This window comes from Esox lucius, chromosome 7 (genome assembly GCF_011004845.1).
Source record: "Esox lucius isolate fEsoLuc1 chromosome 7, fEsoLuc1.pri, whole genome shotgun sequence".
Lineage (NCBI taxonomy): Eukaryota > Metazoa > Chordata > Actinopteri > Esociformes > Esocidae > Esox > Esox lucius.
The window spans coordinates 15,131,118-15,153,655 of NC_047575.1; the positions used below are offsets into that span (position 1 = coordinate 15,131,118).

Below are 22,538 nucleotides of genomic sequence, written 5' to 3' on the forward strand. Positions count from 1 at the left end.
TCTTGATGCATTTCAAATGTGATGAAGAGTTTGATAAACCCACCAGGGTACATCTACAAAAACTACTGAAATTCAAGTTATTTTTCAGGGCGGTTCCAGAACACACAAAACAGTAGGCTATGTGAGTTCCTAGACAGGCTGCTATTATCGGTGACACAGTGACAGAGTAACTGAACTTGACAATAGGAGGGTTTTTGCTTGATCATGATACATGGTCGTATGTGACAAACGTGACCCGGCAAACGAAGCGAATCAGAAGGGGCAACGTTTCTCAGCAACCGTACAACAAAATGATATTCATGAGCTAATATATTTAGACAACCATGATTACACTCTCCACAGCACAACAATCCCAAGGAAATGTCTGTTGCCAGGTGGCTGTCCACTAACGTCCTACTGCAATGCATTTTCTTCTGAGGTATTCTAGCTAGGTCTGCTTTGTGAAGGAAGACAAGTTTGTTTCATCAATGAGGAGAGGCCAACTGTTCAGTTTAACAATGACCACGAAGGGTACAAAAACATTCAATTACAAAGAACTACAACATTATCATAGGCCTAAAGGTGTTTTGCTTGACATTAGCATGGACTATTTTGAAGGTAAACTTGTATTCATGCCACTTAACTGGATGTATAAAAAAAAACATTACTACATGACTATGAGGATCCAACTTCGAGTACTTCTGTACTAGACATAGCTATTGTAGCTGCCCATTGCAAGCGGCTGGGTGGGGTTGGCAGTTGGAGGTAGTAATTGCATAGCTAACTATAATTACAGATCGAGAAAAAAAGACAAAAAAGATAGGCTGCACTGTGCAGCCTTAACTAGAAGGGTTATGGGAGAAATGTCAAGTTGATAATGTGTTATTCAACTGCGAACTAAAGTTACAGTCAGTAGCCACAGTAGCCTATGACAACAGCTGAACTTGGTGCCTTGCAGCTCATCCCAACATCTGACTCAAAAATGAATTACTATAATGCAAATAATTTAGCTTTGTCGATATTAGATATTATTAACACTACTTCACATTAACTGTCAGATAGTTTAGCTCAATAGCCAAGGACACCATGGAGTGGTTTGCCTTTAGCCTATTGATGTGGCATTTCACCCATTGACATCGTATTTAAAGTCCTTTGCAGCAAACCCTGCAATCAATTAATTTCAGTCCTGGTCTTTTCTTTAGCCCAACATTTGTTAACGGAAGCGACGCTGTGCATGAATGCAAGTTCTCATATTTACACCGGCCTTTCTGCCATGGATAGGATTAAAATGCATAGGAATTGAATAGACAGAACGACAAATCTTTACTTAAATTCGGACTGTTCCATTAAAGTGTATTACATCCTTGCCTATGAGAAATACCAGTTCATAAAAACAACCTCCCTCAGTGCTCGAAAAAGTTTCATGAGCTGTTTACTAAAACATCTTAGTAGAACATGTGTTTTACCTTGTCAGTGTTAGGGAGGGTCCGAGTTCTTTGAAAAGTATCTCCTCCGTTAATACTGATCAGATCACCATCAGCAGGTGGATACGGCGTGGGGAACACTACTACGTCACTCTTCATTGTGTCAGAGCTAAAACACACGTCATACTGCTGAGTAGATTTGGAGTAAGACCAACTCCCGTCAGGATGCGTGGTGATCATTGGCGCGCTGTACCTGCTGAAACTGCCGTCTGTTCTGTGACATTTTACAATTATTAAACTGACGAGGCTCAGTAGAAATATCACTGCTACTGAAACAATGGCGATGAGAAGATACAGATTTAAATCTGAGAAACTCTCCTCCTTTACAGGCAGTTGTTTGAAAGTTGTCTGCATGTCTCCTGTACTTTCAACAACCACAACATCAATAGACACAGTGGCAGACAGGGAAGGTTCTCCATTATCAGAAACCAGAATGACCAACGGGTGAGTTTTTAAGTCATTGTCACTCATTCGTCTCTTAGTCCTTAATTCTCCGTTGCTGGTTCCAATTTTGAATAGATTGGTCCCCTTTGGCTCAGAGATGTGATAAGAAAGCAGCGCATTATAGCCAGCGTCCGTATCCACAGCCCTGATCTTGGCCACAAAGTAGCCCAGTTCAGCAGAATAGGGAATGTTCTCAGAATGAACGGAGCCTGGGTCAGAATATGGCGGCAGAATCACAGGACTGTTGTCATTCTCATCCAGGATAAAAACGTTGACAGTGACGTTGCTGCTCAGTGGAGGAACACCAGAGTCTGTGGCCTGAACTTGGAACTGGAATGTTTTCATCTCCTCGTAGTTGAAAGACTGCAAGCTAAATATCTCACCAGTAAGGGAGTTTATGTTCATCACGGTAGACACGTGTTTTCCGTTATTTTCTTGCAAAAGAGAATACGACATCTGAGCATTTTCTTTCATGTCTGGATCATGCGCAGTCACTGTAGCAATAAGCCCTCCAACTTCACTATTTTCCTTTATATAGAAGTACATTGCTGGATCGGAAAATCGCGGAGCGTTGTCATTGACATCAGCGATATTAACAACAATTACATTTGAACTGGAAAGTGGTGGAATGCCTTCATCTGAGGCTATTACTGTCACGTTGTACTGGGAAGCAGACTCTCGATCTAAAGATCCGTCGATCACTAACGAATAAAAGTTCTTGTAGGTATACAGCAATTTGAATGGAACAGAGCCTACTATTTCACATTGTACTTTTCCATGTATACCCCCGTCCTTATCAGATACTGTAATTAGAGCAACTGCTGTACCTGATTTTGCATCCTCTCTGACCGAATTCACCAGGGAAGTTACTGAGATTTCTGGAGCATTGTCATTGACATCAATCACTTCTATCAGGACTTTGCAGTGCGTCGCGCGAGGACTTGCACTTCTGTCTTTTGCTTGTACGTGCAGCTCAAATGCAGCGTTTTCTTCATGATCAATGTTTCCTTTAACTGTGATGTCACCAGTGACTGGGTTAATTTGAAAGAAATCCAATGCTTTTTCCTTACCGTGCCTCAGCAACGAATATACAATTTCCCCATTTACTCCTGAATCAGCGTCAGTTGCGTTCAGTTTAATAACAGGCGTGCCAAAAGCTACGTTCTCAAAAATATTCACTTTGAATAATGATTTGATGAAGGCTGGACTATTATCATTCACATCTATTACATTTACTAATATCTGTAATGTCCCGGTTCTTGGAGATTTCCCTCCATCAAAAGCAGTTAGCATAAGTTTGATTACAGCCTGTTTCTCTCGGTCTAAAGCTTTCTGTAAAACTAACTCAACAGATACAGTCTGATCTCCACCGCTCTGTGCCAGAGAGAAATGTTCATTAGGGCTCAGCTTGTAGGTTTTTACCGAATTACTGCCCATATCAGCATCATCAGCCCTTGGAAGGGGATATTTTTCACCTTGAAATGTGGATTCGCTTATATTCAAGGTATGAACATTCATCGGGAATGAAGGGGAGTTATCATTGATATCTAAGACATTTATTACTAAACGATACATGTTGAGAGGATTGTGTGCAATGGCTTCCAGGTTTAAAGAGCATTTCGGATGGCTCATACAAAGCTCCTCTCGATCGATTCTTTCCTTCACAAACAGAGCGCCGGTGTTTAGATTTACATCAAAGTACTTTGAGTTGGATCCGGATACAATCTGGAACATACGAGACTCCAATTCCTCAATATTTAGATTGAGATCCTTGGCGATATTCCCAACAACTGTTCCCTGGTACACCTCCTCTGTAAAAGAATATACAATCTGACCGGATGATGCATCCCAGAAAGAAAGAATAAGCAGAATCCGAAACCAAATACATCCATGGATTAAGATGTCCATTGTTATCACTGTTGTTGCACTTTTGGTGTGCAAGTTGCAGTATTCATTAATAATAATATAAAGAAAAATAATCTATATGGCAAAGCGTATCAGTTCCTCTACCGGCCCAGGCAAAACGCTCCTTCACGAATACAAGTATAGCCTACAATTCTGACGAAGCCCTTCTCAGAATGGATGCTAGACTCCGAAGCCGTAGCATGAAAAAGCATTTGCCTAGGTTTAATTTCCACGGTCTACAGCGACACCATGTGTTTACACATCAATATGAAACTGGTCAAAAGACAAAATGCAACAGAATTCCACGTGTCTTGATGCAAGTGAAAATAACGTTGTTTTCGTTAGTCTATAATTTGGCTTGAAATTGTCTACAATAGCCTTACATTAAATGTATTTTTCTTACCCGTATCCTATAGTACAAAATAATAAGTAAAGATCCGTTTGACCATAGTCAACGTGCTGCACACATGTTACTCACTCACTGTCCGACTGCCCTCGAACCAGTGATCCTGTCATCTCAAATACACGTGACCGTCTTCCTTGTAGTTTGAGCTATCCGAAAAAACGAATTTGTCATTACACATCCCAATTATTTCAAAGCAGCAGTAGAGTGAGCTTACAATACATTATTTTCTCCATTGCATACGATAGGCAGCTCTGGTCAATACTAACTTAAACAGACGTATAAACAAATAACCTGACCGTTCACTAGTAGGCTACCAATAATGCCGTGTAAAATCGTCTTGGTATTACATTTATGCAGGGTGGATAAGCCATAACCACGTGAGTCTACCTAAATTCGCACGTATCTAGGTATTTTTCCCCCCAGAAATTATGTATACATTTCTCTAATAACGCCTAACCCATGGTCTGAAAGCCTGAGACTTGACAGTCCCCAACCCACCAGAATTAGAAGGCCTCCGCAGACCAATATGATTCAAGAAACCAACGAAAGATACGCTGAGACTAATAGAGAGATGCCGGAAAATTGACAATTTCATAACCGTCCCACGACTCCACAAACCTACCCCCATAAAGCAAACACCCATTGATGGAGAAGCGATTCCCTTTGGTCCTTTATGAACCCGAAAATCATACATTTGTGTTGTGGACCCGGAAAACAATCTCAGTTAAACTCAGTGTGCGCGTGATGCTTCATTCACTATTTAATGAGATGGGCCTAAAGGTACGTGTAATGCAGATACTTATTAAAGGGTACTGGAAAGTCAAAAAAGGATAGTAAGAATCTAAATTAAGTTAATTTATTGAGGGGAACCGTTTCTCTCATGTCCTTGCTGTCCCTTTCTTTTGGTGCTGAAAACAGAAGGACGCAAAAGTATTCCGGTTTTAATGAGTTCCGAAGGCGTTCAACCATTTTCTAATTGCGTCTCACATCTTACCTTATCCGTTGTAGGAAAAGTCTGTGTCCGTTGAAAAGTATCTCCTCCATTAATACTGATCAGATCACCATCCGCAGGTGGATACGGCGTGGGGAACACTACTACGTCACTCTTCATTGTGTCAGAGCTAAAACACACGTCATACTGCTGAGTAGATTTGGAGTAAGACCAACTCCCGTCAGGATGCGTGGTGATCATTGGCGCGCTGTACCTGCTGAAACTGCCGTCTGGTCTGTGACATTTTACAATTATTAAACTGATGAGGCTCAGTAGAAATATCACTGCTACTGAAACAATGGCGATGAGAAGATACAGATTTAAATCTGAGAAACTTTCCTCCTTTACGGGCAGTTGTTTGAAAGTTGTCTGCATGTCTCCTGTACTTTCAACAACCACAACATCAATAGACACAGTGGCAGACAGGGAAGGTTCTCCATTATCAGAAACCAGAATGACCAACGGGTGAGTTTTTAAGTCATTGTCACTCATGCGTCTCTTAGTCCTTAATTCTCCGTTACTCGTTCCAATTTTGAATAGACTGGTCCCCTTTGGTTCAGAGATGTGATAAGAAAGCAGCGCATTATAACCAGAGTCGGCGTCTACAGCCCTGATCTTGGCCACAAAGTAGCCCGCTTCAGCAGAATAGGGAATGTTCTCAGAATGAACGGAACCTGGGTCAGAATAGGGCGGCAGAATCACAGGACTGTTGTCATTCTCATCCAGGATAAAAACGTTGACAGTGACGTTGCTGCTCAGTGGAGGAACACCAGAGTCTGTGGCCCGCACTTGGAACTGGAAATGTTTAACTTCTTCATAGTTAAATGAGTTTAAGCTGAATATTTCACCAGTTAAAGAATTTAAGTTTACAAATGTTGCCAAACGTGCGTCTCTTTTATTTTCAGATAGTACATACGTCACTTGAGAGTTTCCATTGATATCTGGGTCATGTGCTGTAACGCTGCCAACAAGATTCCCCACGGGAATATTCTCTTTTATATTAAAGTTAATTATGTGTTCCGGAAACTTTGGGGCGTTGTCATTAACATCAGAAACGTGCACAGTTATAACACAGGTGCTGGAGAGAGGTGGGTTGCCTTCATCAATGGCTTTAATAGTAACATTATAAACAGATACGGTCTCCCTGTCCAGATGCCCATCTACAACTAAGGAATAGTAGTTTTTATATGACGACTGTAATTTAAAAGGAACATCTCCAATAATGTATGACTTTATCAATCCATTTTTACCCCCGTCTTTGTCTCGCATGTTCATCGAAGCCACTGCAGTTCCTTTCTCAGCGTCCTCTTTGACTGCACTGGTCAGAGATGTCACTTCTATCACGGGTGCGTTATCATTCATATCAATAATTTCAATTAAGACTTTTGAATGGGCACTCCTTGGAGGAATGCCCTTGTCTTTTGCCTGAACACGGACTTCAAACGCAGGGTTCTCCTCGTGATCTAAACCTGCTCGAGTGGTTATTTCACCAGTGTGCTTGTTGACTTCGAAGAGCCTATGATGATCTCTTTCTCCGCTGCCAATGAATGAGTATTCAATCTCACCGTTTAAACCTTCGTCCATGTCTGTTGCGTTTATGATCATAACCAAAGTTCCAAGTGCAGCATTTTCCGACACTTGCACTTTATACAGAGATTTGCTAAAAATAGGGTTGTTGTCATTCACATCCATCACATTAATTATTATCTGTAAAGTTCCAGTTCGAGGAGGTTTTCCGCCATCAACAGCCGTTAGTAGCAACCTGACGGAATGCTGTTTCTCCCTGTCTAAAGCTTTCAGTAAAACTAACTCGGCATATACACTCTGTTCTCCACCGTTCTGTACATCCAAAGAGAAGTGCTCACTAGGACTGAGCTTGTAGGTGTTCACCGAGTTACTGCCAATGTCTGCATCAATGGCAAGTGGTAACGGAAATCGTTCACCCATAAAGGCAGATTCTGTCATGTTAACCACGTGAATACGCTCTTGAAATGATGGCGAGTTGTCATTTGTGTCCATAATGTTGACTTCAATACGATGGATTCGCATGGGATTGTTTAAAATCGCCTCTACGTCTATAGAGCATTTAACTGAGTTGGGGCAGAGGGCCTCTCTGTCTATTCTTTCATTCACAAAAAGAACACCAGTCTTCATATCGATATCAAAATACCTTATTTTAGATCCGGTTACAATCTGAATATCTCTCGATTCCAGTTCTCTCACGTTGAGATTAAGGTCTTTAGCGATATTTCCAACAATTGTGCCCTTATCCACCTCCTCTAAGACAGAATATACGAATTGTCCGAAGCACGGTTTCCAAGAACAAAGCAGCATTAAACAGTGTATCCAAACAAGACGTCTGTAGTCAAGGAAGCCCATCGTAAAAAATCCACGCATATCAAAATGCGCACAATGATATTGTTAATTCAAAGCGAAATGATCATAATGCAGCATCAATATTGTTGTTAGCAGGCAAATTTGGACACACTACCGTGTTCTTCCCATAAAAACACCCCACTGGTATCTAGTCGATGTCATTTTTACATTCACTGGAGGAGGAGTCCAGTAATTCCAGCTGACTTAATAACTTTCATGGTCAACAGCGACATCCTGTTTTCAGCATGTTAACAGCGTAACAAAACCTTTTGTAGCCTATTTCAACCCCATCGTTAACTACAACTTTACATTGTATAGCACGTAGCCTATATATGTTACTGTATCAATGTGTTAATACTTCTTAATTGATACTCTTGTATCATTTTAAGTACTAGTTCCCAGGTGTTAGTTAATGCCTTTGTAGTGTAAGTAGAGCATGCGTGCATAACCGTTGCAAGTGGTAGTGGCGTTACGTAGGCAAGTATTGCACCACGCGCAATAGGGGATTTCTAGCTCAGTGGCGCGGAGGTTGTGAAGGGTTAGATTTTGTTATACTGGCTGTATAATTAATGTGTGACATAGATTAAACCAGTAAACCTTTTTTGCATAATATATATATATATATATATATATATATATATATATATATATATATATATATATATATATATATATATATATATATATATATATATATATATATGAGTAGCCTCTTGCATGTCTATACACTGTGTAGCATTTCTAATTGTACTGATATGGTTTATACTTTATAGAACCACTAGTAATTCAATGTCACAAACAAGTCCACAAACTTTCATTTACGATGAAGTATAAGAAGAGTGTGCTTAATGTGTGGTGGACAAGAAGAGGAGGAATAAAAGCCTTTAACAGTGAACTATCCGTCTCGTTCTTACCAGACACCCTGTAGGGGATCAGCAAACATTCCGAACCAGCTACAGTGAATAGCGGGTGAGGGCATTCTCAGCCAACCGCTGAGAATTGGTAATCATGAACATTTCAAGCGAGATCAAAAAAGCGAGGCAATGTTATCTCGACTAAAAATTGTTAGCGTGATCAAGTCATTTGTAAGCTACTTTATTATAACGTAGCAGGCAAACTTACTCATTCACTGACGATTGCAAAAATGCACGCTTCTTGAAGTAATTTGAAGCGCTCATGAGCACCGCCTCTTTTTCATTTCAATGGGATGTTCGCCAGAACCAATCACATTTCTTTCTGCCATCAGAACCTGATTGAGTAAGTAAAACTCACGTCGTTTTCCAGGGGGAAGAGTTTAGCTATATGACAGCCATAACTGAACATCTATTGTTGCAACCCAACCCTGCACTTAGATAACTTTTTATGATTTTCTGAAAGATGAGACTTCATTATGACCAAGTTGCCTACATTCTGTATAGACTTGTTAGCATATGAAAATATGCAACAGATAAATTACGGTAATACATGTCTACTAGGTATCACAAATAATCTAACAGAAATCATTCAGTCACGTATTAAAGTTGTTGCGATACCCGCCTGTGGCATTCTGGAATTTTCCATCGTAGAGAATTTCCATAAAGTATTGTGCAAACGTCTTAGGTAACTGCAATATGAAAGCTATTCATTTGGGTAGTAATTGTTTATATGTGATATATGTATACAAATATATAAAATGCAATCATTCATATAACATAATGCTATGAGAAGCCGCCTAGATCAAAATTAAAAACTTCACATGCACATACATATGGGGAGAACAAGTATTTGATACGCTGCCGATTTGCAGGTTTTCCCACTTACAAAGCATGTAGAGGTCTGTCATTTTTATCATAGGTACTCTTTAACTGGGAGTGACGGAATCTAAAACAAAAATCCAGAAAATCACATTGGATGATTTTTAAGTAATAAATGTGCATTTTATTGCATGACATGAGTATTTGATCACTTACCAACCAGTAATAATTCCGTCTCTCACAGCACAATGGGCAAGCAGCTTGGTGAGAAGGCAACAACTGTCGCAATTATTAGAAAACGTTAGAAGTCCTGTCTCCGAAAAGCAGAACTTAATATTTGGTACAGAAACCTATGTTTGCAATTACAGAGATCATACATTTCCTGTAGTTCTTGACCAGGTTTTGGCCCACTCCTCCATACAGACCCTCTCCAGATATTTCAGGTTTTGGGGCTGTCGTTGGGCAATACAGACTTTCAGCTCCCTCCAAAGATTTTCTATAGGGTTCAGGTCTGGAGACTGGCTAGGCCACTCGAGGACCTTGGGATGCTTCTTATGGAGCCACTCCTTAGTTGCCCTGGCTGTGTGTTTCAGGTCGTTGTCATGCTGGAAGACCCAGCCACGACCCATCTTCAATTCTCTTACTGAGGGAAGGAGGTTGTTGGCCAAGATCTCGCGATACATGGCCCCATCCATCCTCCCCTCAATACGGTGCAGTGGTCCTGTCCCCTTTGCAGAAAAGCATTCACGGTGCTTCACGGTTGGGATGGTGTTCTTGGGGATGTACTCAACCTTCTTATTCTATATTTTTATAATTATATCTCATCAGACCACATGACCATGTCCCATTCCTCCTCTGGATGATCCAGATGGTCATTGGTAAACTTCAGATGGGCCTGGACATGCGCTGGCTTAAGCAGGGGGAACTTGCGTGCGCTGCAATATTTTAATCCATGACGGCGTAGTGTGTTACTAATGGTTTTCTTTGAGACTGTTGTCCCAGCTCTCTTCAGGTCATTGACCAGGTCCTGCCATGTAGTTCTGGGATGATCCCTCACCTTCCTCATGATCATTGATGACCCACAAGGTGAGATCTTGCATGGAGCCCCAGACCAAGGGAGAATGACCCGGAGGAGGGAGCACAACACCCCGATACACGTAAAGCACCCTAGGACTTGACAGAATGGGTATGGGGTCGTGGGTGCGAGTATGGACGACAGAGACAGGACTTCTAACGTGTTCTAATAATTGCGACAGTTGTTGCCTTCTCACCAAGCTGCTTGCCCATTGTGCTGTGAGAGCCGGAATTATTACTGGTTGGTAGGTGATCAAATACTTATGTCATGCAATAAAATGCAAATTAATTATTTAAAAATCATCCAATGTAATCTTCTGGATTTCTGTTTTAGATTCCGTCTCTCACAGGTGAAGTGTACCTATGATAAAAATGACAGACCTCTATATGCTTTGTAAGTAGGAAAACCTTCAAAATCGGCAGTGTATCAAATACGTGTTCTCCCCACTGTATGTACACTCACCTAAAGGATTATTAGGAACACCATACTAATACTGTGTTTGACCCCCTTTCGCCTTCAGAACTGCCTTAATTCTACATGGCATTGATTCAACAAGGTGCTGAAAGCATTCTTTAGAAATGTTAGCCCATATTGATTGGATAGCATCTTGCAGTTGATGGAGATTTGTGGGATCCCGTTCCACCACATCCCAAAGATGCTCTATTGGGTTGAGATCTGGTGACTGAGGGGACCATTTCAGTACAGTGAAACCAATTTGAAATGATTCGAGCTTTGTGACATGGTGCATTATCCTGCTGGAAGTAGCCATCAGAGGATGGGTACATGGTGGTCATAAAGGGATGGACATGGTCAGAGACAATGCTCAGGTAGGCCGTGGCATTTAAACGATGCCCAATTGGTACTAAGGGGCCTAAAGTGTGCCAAGAAAACATCCCCCACACCATTACACCACCACCACCAGCCTGCACAGCGGTAACAAGGCATGATGGATCCATGTTCTGATTCTGTTTACGCCAAATTCTGACTCTACCATCTGAATGTCTCAACAGAAATCGAGACTCATTAGACCAGGCAACATTCTTCCAGTCTTCAACTGTCCAATTTTGGTGAGCTCGAGCAAATTGTAGCCTCTTCTTCCTATTTGTAGTGGAGATGAGTGGTACCCGGTGGGGTATTCTGCTGTTGTAGCCCATCCACCTCAAGGTTGTGCGTGTTGTGGCTTCACAAATGCTTTGCTGCATACCTCGGTTGTAACGAGTGGTTATTTCAGTCAAAGTTGCTCTTCTATCAGCTTGAATCAGTCGGCCCATTCTCCTCTGACCTCTAGCATCAACAAGGCATTTTCGCCCACAGGACTGCCGCATACTGGATGTTTTTCCCTTTTCACACCATTCTTTGTAAACCCTAGAAATGGTTGTGTGTGAAAATCCCAGTAACTGAGCAGATTGTGAAATACTCAGACCGGCCCGTCTGGCACCAACAACCATGCCACGCTCAAAATTGCTTAAATCACCTTTCTTTCCCATTCTGACATTCAGTTTGGAGTTCAGGAGATTGTCTTGACCAGGACCACACCCCTAAATGCATTGAAGCAACTGCCATGTGATTGGTTGATTAGATAATTGCATTAATGAGAAATTGAACAGGTGTTCCTAATAATCCTTTAGGTGAGTGTATGTGCAAGTGTTTAGTACCAGTATATATGAATGTGCAAGTGAAGTATTCCATATTGGCATAGGCGGCTTCTCATATAATGCACTGATGCCGCCATATAAATGTATTATTTTATCCATGAAAAACAGTTAATACCATAGTTGGTTTAGTTCTACTTTCAGGTGCCTAAGACTTGCACAGTATTGTATTGCACGTGAAAGACAAGACAGTTACTTGTACAACCCCATTTCCAAAAATGTTGGGATAATTTGTAAATGCAAATAACAACAGAATGCAATGATGTGCAAATCATGTATTCCTATATTTAATTGAAAATATTACAGCAACAACATATCAAATGTTGAAACTAAGAAATTGTATTGGTTTTAGACAACTAAATGCCCATTTCGATTTTGATGCCCGGAACATGTTTAAAAAAAGTTGGGACAGGGACATGTTTACCATTATATTGCATCACCTCTTCTTTTAACAATACTCTCTGTATTGAGGAGACCAATTGCTTTAGTTTTGAAAGTGAAATGTATTCCCATTCTTGCTTGATGTAGGATTTCTGCTGCTCAACAGTTCGGGGTCTCCTTTGTCGTACTTTTCGTTTCATAATGCGCCAAATGTTTTCAGTGGGTGACAGGTCTGGACTAATGCACCCCCATACCATCACGGATGCTGGTATTTGAATTGTGCATGGACAAGAAACCTTCCCTCTCCTCTTTAGTCCGGCTTCCACTATTCCCAAAAATAATTTCAAATTAGATTTTTCTGACCCGAGGATAGTTTTGCACTTTGCCTCAGTCCATCTTAAATGAGCTGGGGTACAGGGAAGGTTTCTGACTTTGTTGACTTTTGTTGTAATATATTTTTTTTGTTGTTGTACTATATTCCATTGAATGTAGGGTTTAAATGATTTGCACATCTGTTTATGTTACATTTAATGCAGCTTCCCAACTTTTTTTGAAACCGGGTGTAAATTAAACACTAATAATAATGGGCTACAGATGCAAAGAGAAACATATTCATTTTGAAAGTTTCTCCTTACCTTGTCAGTGTTGGGCAGAGTTTGTGTCCTTTGAAAAGTATCTCCTCCATTAATACTGATCAGATCACCATCAGCAGGTGGATACGGCGTGGGGTATACTACTAAGTCACTCTTCATTGTGTCAGAGCTAAAACACACGTCATACTGCTGAGTAGATTTGGAGTAAGACCAACTCCCGTCAGGATGCGTGGTGATCATTGGGGCGCTGTACCTGCTGAAACTGCCGTCTGTCCTGTGACATTTTACAACTATTAAAATTATGAGGCTCAGTAGAAATATCCCAGCTACTGAAACAATGGCGATGAGAAGATACAGATTTAAATCTGAGAAACTCTCCTCCTTTACAGGCACCTGTCTGAAAGTTGTCTGAATGTCTCCTGTACTTTCAACGACCACAACATCAATAGACACAGTGGCAGACAGGGAAGGTTCTCCATTATCAGACACCAGAATGACCAACGGGTGAGTTTTTAAGTCATTGTCACTCATTCGTCTCTTAGTCCTTAATTCTCCGTTGCTGGTTCCAATTCTGAATAGATTGGTTCCCTTCGGTTCAGAGATGTGATAAGAAAGCAGCGCATTATAACCAGAGTCCGTATCCACAGCCCGGATCTTGGCCACAAAGTAGCCCGCTTCAGCAGAATAGGGAATGTTCTCAGAATGAACGGAGCCTGGGTCAGAATAGGGCGGCAGAATCACAGGACTGTTGTCATTCTCATCCAGGATAAAAACGTTGACAGTGACGTTGCTGCTCAGTGGAGGAACACCAGAGTCTGTGGCCTGAACTTGGAACTGGAATGTTTTTATCTCCTCGTAGTTGAAAGACTGTAAACTAAATATCTCCCCAGTTACCGAGTTGATGTTGACTAAATTGCTGGGTAATATATTATCACGTTTACTTTCCAATATAGAATATGATACATGCGCGTTGTCTTTCTCATCTGGATCATTGGCACTCACACTAACTATCCTTCCTCCTACTGGACTATTCTCCGTTAAATACACATTAATAATAGGCTCTGGGAAACCCGGCGCGTTGTCATTCACATCAGAAATGTGTACAGTGAAAACACTGGTGCTGGAGAGAGGTGGCGTCCCCTCGTCGGTAGCAATAATTGTGATATTGTACTGAGAATATTTCTCTCTGTCAAGAACTCCATCCACAACTAACGAGTAATAATTCTTGTATGAGGATTCTAATTTAAACGGGACTGGTTTTGAGATAAGACAATGTACCACTCCGTTTTTACCTCCGTCTTTATCAGTGACAGTAATCAAAGCAACAGCAGTACCAGTTTTACTGTCCTCTTTAACTGCCTCCATCAGTGAAGTCACTGATATTTCAGGAACATTGTCATTTGCATCAATAATTTCCACTAACACTTTACATTGTGTACTTTTGGGAGGTTGGCCTTTATCTTTTGCTTGGATACGTAACTCAACAGCGCCAGTTTCCTCATAATCAAGAGGACCTTTTACGCTTAAAACCCCAGTATCAGAATCAATTGAGAATATATCTGTTACTTTGCTAATTCCGTGTTTTATGATAGAATATACAATTTCTCTATTCAGACCCTCGTCTATATCCGTTGCAGACATAGTGATTAACTTTGTTCCGGACGATACGTTCTCTTTAACCTTTACTTTGTAGAGTGGTTTGCTAAAAACAGGGGTGTTGTCATTGATATCCATAACATTGACTACTACCTGTAAAGTCCCAGATCTGGGAGGCTTTCCTTCATCAAAAGCGGTCAGTAGCAGACGGATCACAGCCTGTTTTTCTCGGTCTAACGCTTTCTGTAACACTAACTCTGCCGATAAACTCTGCTCTCCACCATTCGGTACATCTAGAGAGAAGTAATCATTTGGACTCAGCTTGTAGGTTTTAACTGAATTATTGTCAAAATCGGGATCACTTGCCATAGGTAGAGAAAATCTCTCTCCAGGAGTTGCAACTTCAGATATATTTGCAATGTGCTCTTTTACTGGAAATGATGGAGAATTATCATTTATGTCTACCACAATAATTTCACTCTGGTAAAGGCTAACAGGGTTGTGTGCAATGGCCTCCAAATATATGGAACATTTCTGAGAATTGAGGCACAACTCCTCACGATCAATTCTGTCATTCACAAACAGAACACCCGTTTTTAAATTTACCTCGAAATACTTATTTTTAGATCCAGACATAATCTGAAACAAACGTGACTCCAATTCCTTAACATTGAGATTGAGATCCTTGGCTATATTCCCAACAACGGTTCCCTTATTCACCTCCTCTGTAACAGAATATACAATCTGACTGGAAGATAAATCCTTGAAACAAAGAAGAAGCAGAATCCAAATACATCCATGGATGGAGAGGCCCATTGTTATCCACTGTTGATGTGTAACTTGCGATATTCATTAATGAAGAAATCAGGAAAAATATTATAGCCAAAAAGAGAAATGTGATCAAAACCTTGTCCGCACCATGCAAAACGCACCTTTGCGAATTCAAGTATACTATTTAGACACAGCCCTTCCCACAATGGATGCCATACTCCGAAGGAGGCGTTACGGAATACAGTACAGTACAGTACAGCGTCACTTTTATTTTCCACGGTCTACAGCGACACCATGCGCTTATTGATGCATACTATACATTTTAGTCGTATAACAATGGTACCTTATTTAGCAGACGCTTTTATCCAGAGCGACTTACAGTAGTATTGCATATGATTCCGTAAAAGGAATCGAACAAACAGTCTTGGCGTTGCAAGCGCTATGACGTACCACCAAGCTACACCGGACAGTCCAAATGCACCATGTCGAAATACGTTTAAAGGGTGATATTGTTTTCATTAGCCAATAACATGGAATGTAAACATTTGGGAAAAAATTATGTTTTTAATAGCCCTATCCTACATTACAAAATAAAAAGCCAACCCTGTTTGCCTATCGTCAATGTGTTGCTACCAGCTTGCTCCTTCTACTGTCCAACTGCACCAGAGGGTTCGAACCAGTTCGACCCTATGATCCTAAATAGATGTAACTACCCTATTTGACAATTGAATATTAATAAATGAATTACTAATAGCATAACTCGTTCGGCGGTAAATCAAGCTAGCTCTGAAGTATGAAAGAAGAGTGAATCGCTGTCCAAAGCAGTGGTGCTGAAATGACAAGGATTCCAAACCCGGCCACCTCATCAGCTCTTAAAACTCAAACGTGTTCAAAGAACTGTTAAAATAAATATAGATTCTCACCTTGTCAGTGCTGGGAAGAGTCCTTGTCCCTTGTAAAGTATCTCCTCCATTAATACTGATCAGATCACCATCAGCAGGTGGATACGGCGTGGGGAACACTACTACTTCACTCTTCATTGTGTCAGAGCTAAAACACACGTCATACTGCTGAGTAGATTTGGAGTAAGACCAACTCCCGTCAGGATGCGTGGTGATCATTGGGGCGCTGTACCTGCTGAAACTGCCGTCTGGCCTGTGACATTTTACAACTATTAAACTGATGAGGCTCAGTAGAAATATCACTGCTACTGAAACAATGGCGATGAGAAGATACAGATTTAAATCTGAGAAACTCTCCTCCTTTACAGGCAGTTGTTTGAAAGTTGTCTGCATGTCTCCTGTACTTTCAACAACCACAACATCAATAGACACAGTGGCAGACAGGGAAGGTTCTCCATTATCAGAAACCAGAATGACCAACGGGTGAGTTTTTAAGTCATTGTCACTCATGCGTCTCTTAGTCCTTAATTCTCCGTTACTCGTTCCAATTTTGAATAGATTAGTCCCCTTCGGTTCAGAGATGTGATAAGAAAGCAGCGCATTATAACCAGAGTCTGCGTCTACAGCCCTGATCTTGGCCACAAAGTAGCCCGCTTCAGCAGAATAGGGAATGTTCTCAGAATGAACGGAGCCTGGGTCAGAATATGGTGGCAGAATCACAGGACTGTTGTCATTCTCATCCAGGATAAAAACGTTGACAGTGACGTTGCTGCTCAGTGGAGGAACACCAGAGTCTGTGGCCTGAACTTGGAACTGAATCTTTTTCACCCCCTCGTAATTAAAAGAATGCATGCTATATATCTCACCAGTTAAAGAGTTTATGTTTATCATCGTAGGAAGTGTGTTACTAGTTTCCAGCATTGAATACGCAATTTGAGCGTTATCATTCACATCATGATCACTTGCAGTCAAACGCACAATTAAAGCTCCAGCTGGAATGTTCTCTTTTACAAAAACGTTTATTATCGGTTCCGAAAAACGAGGCGGGTTGTCGTTTACATCAGAAACGGTTATTTTAATAACAGTAGTACTGGAAAGAGGTGGGGTGCCCTCATCTTTAGCACTGATAGTGACATTATATTGGGAGACACTTTCTCTGTCCAGTTGTCTGTCCACTGCTACAGAATAATAGTTATTATAAGTAGAAATTAGTTTAAAGGGGACATCTCCAACTAAGGTACACACCACGTGTCCATTTTTACCCCCATCTTTATCTAATGCATTTATGGACGCGATTACTGTGCCAACAAAGGAGTCCTCTTTCACAGTGGCCATGACGGATGTTACTACTATTTCTGGGGCATTGTCATTCACGTCAATAACTTCAACTAGGACTTTACACTGCGTGCTTCGAGGGGGGAGGCCTCTGTCCTTAGCCTGTACACGTATCTCAAATGCTGCATTTTCTTCGTAATCAATTGTGCCTTTAGAGGTGATGACTCCTGAACGTGGATCAATAGAAAACATTTCAGTGTGTTTTGCATCTTCCTTTGCCGGTAAGGAATAAACTATTTCTCCGTTTAAACCCTCATCCAAATCAGTCGCACTTACAATAACAATAGTTGCTCCATTTGGGGCATTTTCGGGAATCGGAACTTTGTATAGTTGTTTGCTGAAAGCTGGGGAATTGTCATTTACATCAACAACGTTGACAATAATCTGTAATGTCCCGGATCTAGGAGGTTTCCCTCCATCAAAAGCAGTCAGCACAAGTTTTATAACAGGCTGTTTTTCTCGGTCTAAAGCTTTCTGTAACACTAACTCAGCAGAAACACTCTGCTCTCCACTACCCTGTACATCTAAAGAGAAATGTTCATTAGGACTCAGCTTGTATGTTTTCACTGAGTTAATTCCTATATCCAGGTCCTCGGCATCCGGCAGAGAAAATCTCTCAAGTGAAGAGGCATATTCAGTTATATTGAGAACATGCACGGGCCTTCGGAATGAAGGGGGATGGTCGTTTATGTCTAAAACGTTGACATCAAAGCGACTTAAATGCATTGGATGTTTCAAAATTGCTTCAACATTTACAAAACATTTCACAGAATTCTGACACAGCATCTCCCTGTCGATTCGGTCATTGACAAACAGAAAACCTGTCTTCCTGTTTACTTCAAAATACCTCTTATTCGACCCTGTTACAACTTCAATTCCCCTTCTTTCCAGTTCTTTCACATTTAGATTGAGGTCCTTGGCAATATTTCCAACAACGGTGCCTTTGTCCACCTCTTCTGACACCGAGTAGACGATCTGTCCTGGACACAATTCCCATGAACAAAGCATTAGAAGACATTGTATCCAATCTCGCATTCTACCGTCACGCCTGCCCATCGCTGCTCAATTCCTTGACATCCAAATCCAGAAAAATCACAATTTGATGAAAATGAAAACTAGGTATTCCTTCAAATTTAAAATTATGCCAGCGGGTTTTTTAACAAAGACTGAACTGCTATACCAGTCTACATCCACTCGTCTTGTAGTTTAAGATAGGAGGAGCCCGGACTTTCTAAACCAGATGCCTTTTTATCGTGGTCAACAGCGACTCCCAGCTTCGAAATTGAAAACAGTCAACCCATTGGGTCAAAATCAGGGCCAGACAGTGAAATGCAACTCAATGGTACGTGCTGAACTACTACAACATCATCTAATTATCATATTACTCCGTTTAGGAGCATGAGATCAGTTATGTCCTGAAGTTCTGGTCTATGACTATTTATATGTCACTCTACCCTTCGTTTTGTTAAGGATCAATTTGCTTGTGTAACCCAATCAATTTGCACGCAGACCGACATTCATCCAAACACCATTACCTTCTTTTTACCTCTATAATAGCCTAAATATTGGCAAATGTTGTGTGGGTGCAATTAAGAGATGCACGGTCTTTCCGGTCAACGTTCTAATTACATTTTCATGATGGTGGAGTTAATTTGCTCTTTTTTCATTATGGTGGAGTTAATTTGCTGTTTTTACTGCATCTAAAGTTACATTTGTTACACCCTGAATATACTAGGCTACTATGACGTTTTAAAATGTTTTAAAGTAATTTAGAATTTGTTAATTTTCAAAGTTCAGTCATCAATATATTACAGCATATTCTAATGCTGTCCAGGAAATGTTGAATAGGTTTACGGTATTCTAGGAAAGGGCGTCGCTTTATGCCTACAATGTACATCTAACTTTAGTCTTTAAGTAGTTTCTATCGGAAACCTGAAAATGCCTGTGTAGCGACGTTCCCCATCCAACCTGACAGAGCTGGAGAGGATGTTCAGAGGAAAAATAATAAATGTAATATATTTTAGAATAAAGCTGTAACGACATTTGGGAAAAGTGTAGGGTTCAGAATAATATAGGAATGCATTGAATGTCACAGCCAGTACTGTAAGCCAGCACCTGGTAAGAAGCAGCAAAAATGAGGACAAAATACTAATAAAAACAATTTTAACTTAGATGAAATAAAATTTCAAAAACAGAGTTGAGAATATGTTATTCCAGACACCCAACCGCATAGCAGATCAAATCATTATTTTAATGTAGGAATTTGCAATAAAGGACTAATGTCCAATGATTTCGGGGTTTCGTTAGTAAAGATGTCGTCTTACCTTGTCTGAGTTGGGAAGCGTCTGTGTCCCTTGTAAAGTATCTCCTCCATTAATGCTGATCAGATCACAATCAGCAGGTGGATACGACGTGGGGTATACTACTACGTCACTCTTCATTGTGTCAGAGCTAAAACACACGTCATACTGCTGAGTAGATTTGGAGTAAGACCAACTCCCGTCAGGATGCGTGGTGATCATTGGGGCGCTGTACCTGCTGAAACTGCCGTCTGTCCTGTGACATTTTACAACTATTAAAATGATGAGGCTCAGTAGAAATATCACTGCTACTGAAACAATGGCGATGAGAAGATACAGATTTAAATCTGTGAAACTCTCCTCCTTTACGGGCAGTTGTTTGAAAGTTGTCTGCATGTCTCCTGTACTTTCAACAACCACAACATCAATAGACACAGTGGCAGACAGGGAAGGTTCTCCATTATCAGAAACCAGAATGACCAACGGGTGAGTTTTTAAGTCATTGTCACTCATTCGTCTCTTAGTCCTTAATTCTCCGTTGCTGGTTCCAATTTTGAATAGACTGGTCCCCTTTGGTTCAGAGATGTGATAAGAAAGCAGCGCATTATAACCAGAGTCGGCGTCTACAGCCCTGATCTTGGTCACAAAGTAGCCCGCTTCAGCAGAATAGGGAATGTTCTCAGAATGAACGGAGCCTGGGTCAGAATAGGGCGGCAGAATCACAGGACTGTTGTCATTCTCATCCAGGATAAAAACGTTGACAGTGACGTTGCTGCTCAGTGGAGGAACACCAGAGTCTGTGGCCTGAACATGGAACTGGAACTTTTTCACTTCTTCATAGTTAAAAGACTGAGTGCTGTATATTTCTCCTGTGGCAGAATTCACATTGACTTGTGCCTGCGAAGCTGTCCACTTGTTTTTGGGGTCTAGTAAAAAATATGTAACTAGACCGTTTGCTTCTAAATCTGGATCAACCGCTGTTACAATACATAGCAGAGAACCAGCCGGACTATTTTCTTTCAAGAACACGTTAACAATGGGTTCTGGAAAGCGTGGCGCATTGTCATTAACATCAGACACGTGAACTGTAATAACACTTGTACTGGACAAAGGAGGGTTCCCTTCGTCTCTGGCCACGATGGTGACATTAAACTGCGACTTGATCTCCCTGTCCAGTATTTCTCCAAGGACTAGGGAATAGAATTTACTATTGGATGATTCCAATAGAAACGGTGAGCTACCAGCAATGGAACAACGTACAAGGCCATTTTTGCCCCCATCCTTGTCAATAACGGTAATAAGCGCAATTACCATGCCCTTCCTAGCGTCCTCCCTTACACTCTCCAAAAGGGAGGAGAGTTTGATGTCCGGGGCATTATCGTTTACATCAACTATCTCTACTAACACTTTGCAATGTGATGCCAGAGGCGTGCTTCCTAAATCCCGGGCCTCCACACGTAAATCGTAAGCACTGCTCTCCTCATAATCTAACGGCGCCGCCACGGTAATTTCCCCAGTACTTTGGTTGATTGCAAATTTATCGTAGCCTCCCCGTTGACCCTGTTTGCTGAACAAATACATGATGTCACCGTTCAATCCGTCGTCTAGGTCTGTTGCATTAACCCGTATTATAGTTGTACCAATTGTCACTGTTTCTAAGACCTTTGTCTTATACAGGGCCTTGGAAAACACTGGAGCGTTGTCGTTGGCATCGAGCACGTTGACGATTATCTCCGTAGTACCAGATCTGGGAGGCTTTCCTCCATCAACAGCCGTCAGTATCAGCTTAGTCAAGACCTGTTTCTCTCGGTCTAGCGCTTTTTGTAGCACTAATTCCGCTGACGGACCTCGATCTGCTTCAGTATGTATTTCCAGATGAAAAAAGGGATTTGCAGAGAGTTTATATGAGTCAATTGAGTTGCTCCCTACGTCATTATCCTCAGCTGTGGGAAGAGGAAATTTGGCTCCTGGTGAGGTTTGCTCTGAAATACGAAATATCTGTGTTTTCTCAGGAAAATGTGGTGCATTGTCGTTTACATCAAGTATATTTACTTCAACGTTGAACATTTGTAAAGGATGATTAACGATAACTTCCAAGCTTTCCGTACAAACAACAATGTTGGGACAAAGCTTCTCTCGGTCTATGGCTTCACTAACGATGAGCGCTCCATTATTCAAATTTACCTTAAAATGTTTTATAGATGATCCAGATTCAATCTGAATCCGGCGTGTCTCCAATTCAGTCACTTTAAGACTTAAATCCTTAGCCAAATTCCCAACAAATGTTCCCGGTTGAACCTCCTCGGAAATGGAATAGGTAATTTGCCCTGAAACACAAAACCGAGAACAAACAAACATCCAAAAGATATTCACAATCCAAAACCATTTATGGATTTCGAATACAGCCATTGTTCCGCAGTCCCTTCAAGAATGTAATCCATATAATGTGACCGAGAACAAAGCGTATCTAAGCAACACAATGAAAAAATTTACTATTTTAAAGATTGGGAAACAGCTAACACACATGTCCGCCTGCCACTTCAAAATCAGTTAACTGAGTGTCGGCGATTAATTGACGTTATTCTACGGTTTCTGGGACCAAGGTGGAGTTCAGT

At 41.1% G+C, this 22,538-nt stretch overlaps 1 protein-coding gene across 6 annotated transcripts in view; it reads right to left on the reverse strand.

Annotated features, from left to right (window-relative positions):
* Positions 1–22,454, reverse strand: part of LOC105024623 (protocadherin alpha-C2) — a 98,689-nt gene extending 76,235 nt beyond the window's left edge. Inside the window, exons 1-2 of one of the 6 annotated variants that reach the window (XM_013134399.4) lie at positions 19,948–22,454; positions 18,443–18,603 (exon numbers count right to left, since the gene is read on the reverse strand). In XM_013134399.4, coding sequence (XP_012989853.4) covers positions 18,526–18,603; positions 19,948–22,332 — 2,463 coding nt within the window. In that variant the 5' untranslated portion in view covers positions 22,333–22,454 and the 3' untranslated portion in view covers positions 18,443–18,525. Of the gene's footprint in view, positions 1–1,445; positions 3,940–5,212; positions 7,695–13,061; positions 15,539–16,309; positions 18,798–19,947 lie in introns of those variants that run through there. The other 5 variants (XM_034293321.1, XM_034293322.1, XM_029121146.2 and 2 more) reach the window with 5 other exon arrangements.
* Positions 22,455–22,538: the final 84 nt, after the last annotated feature.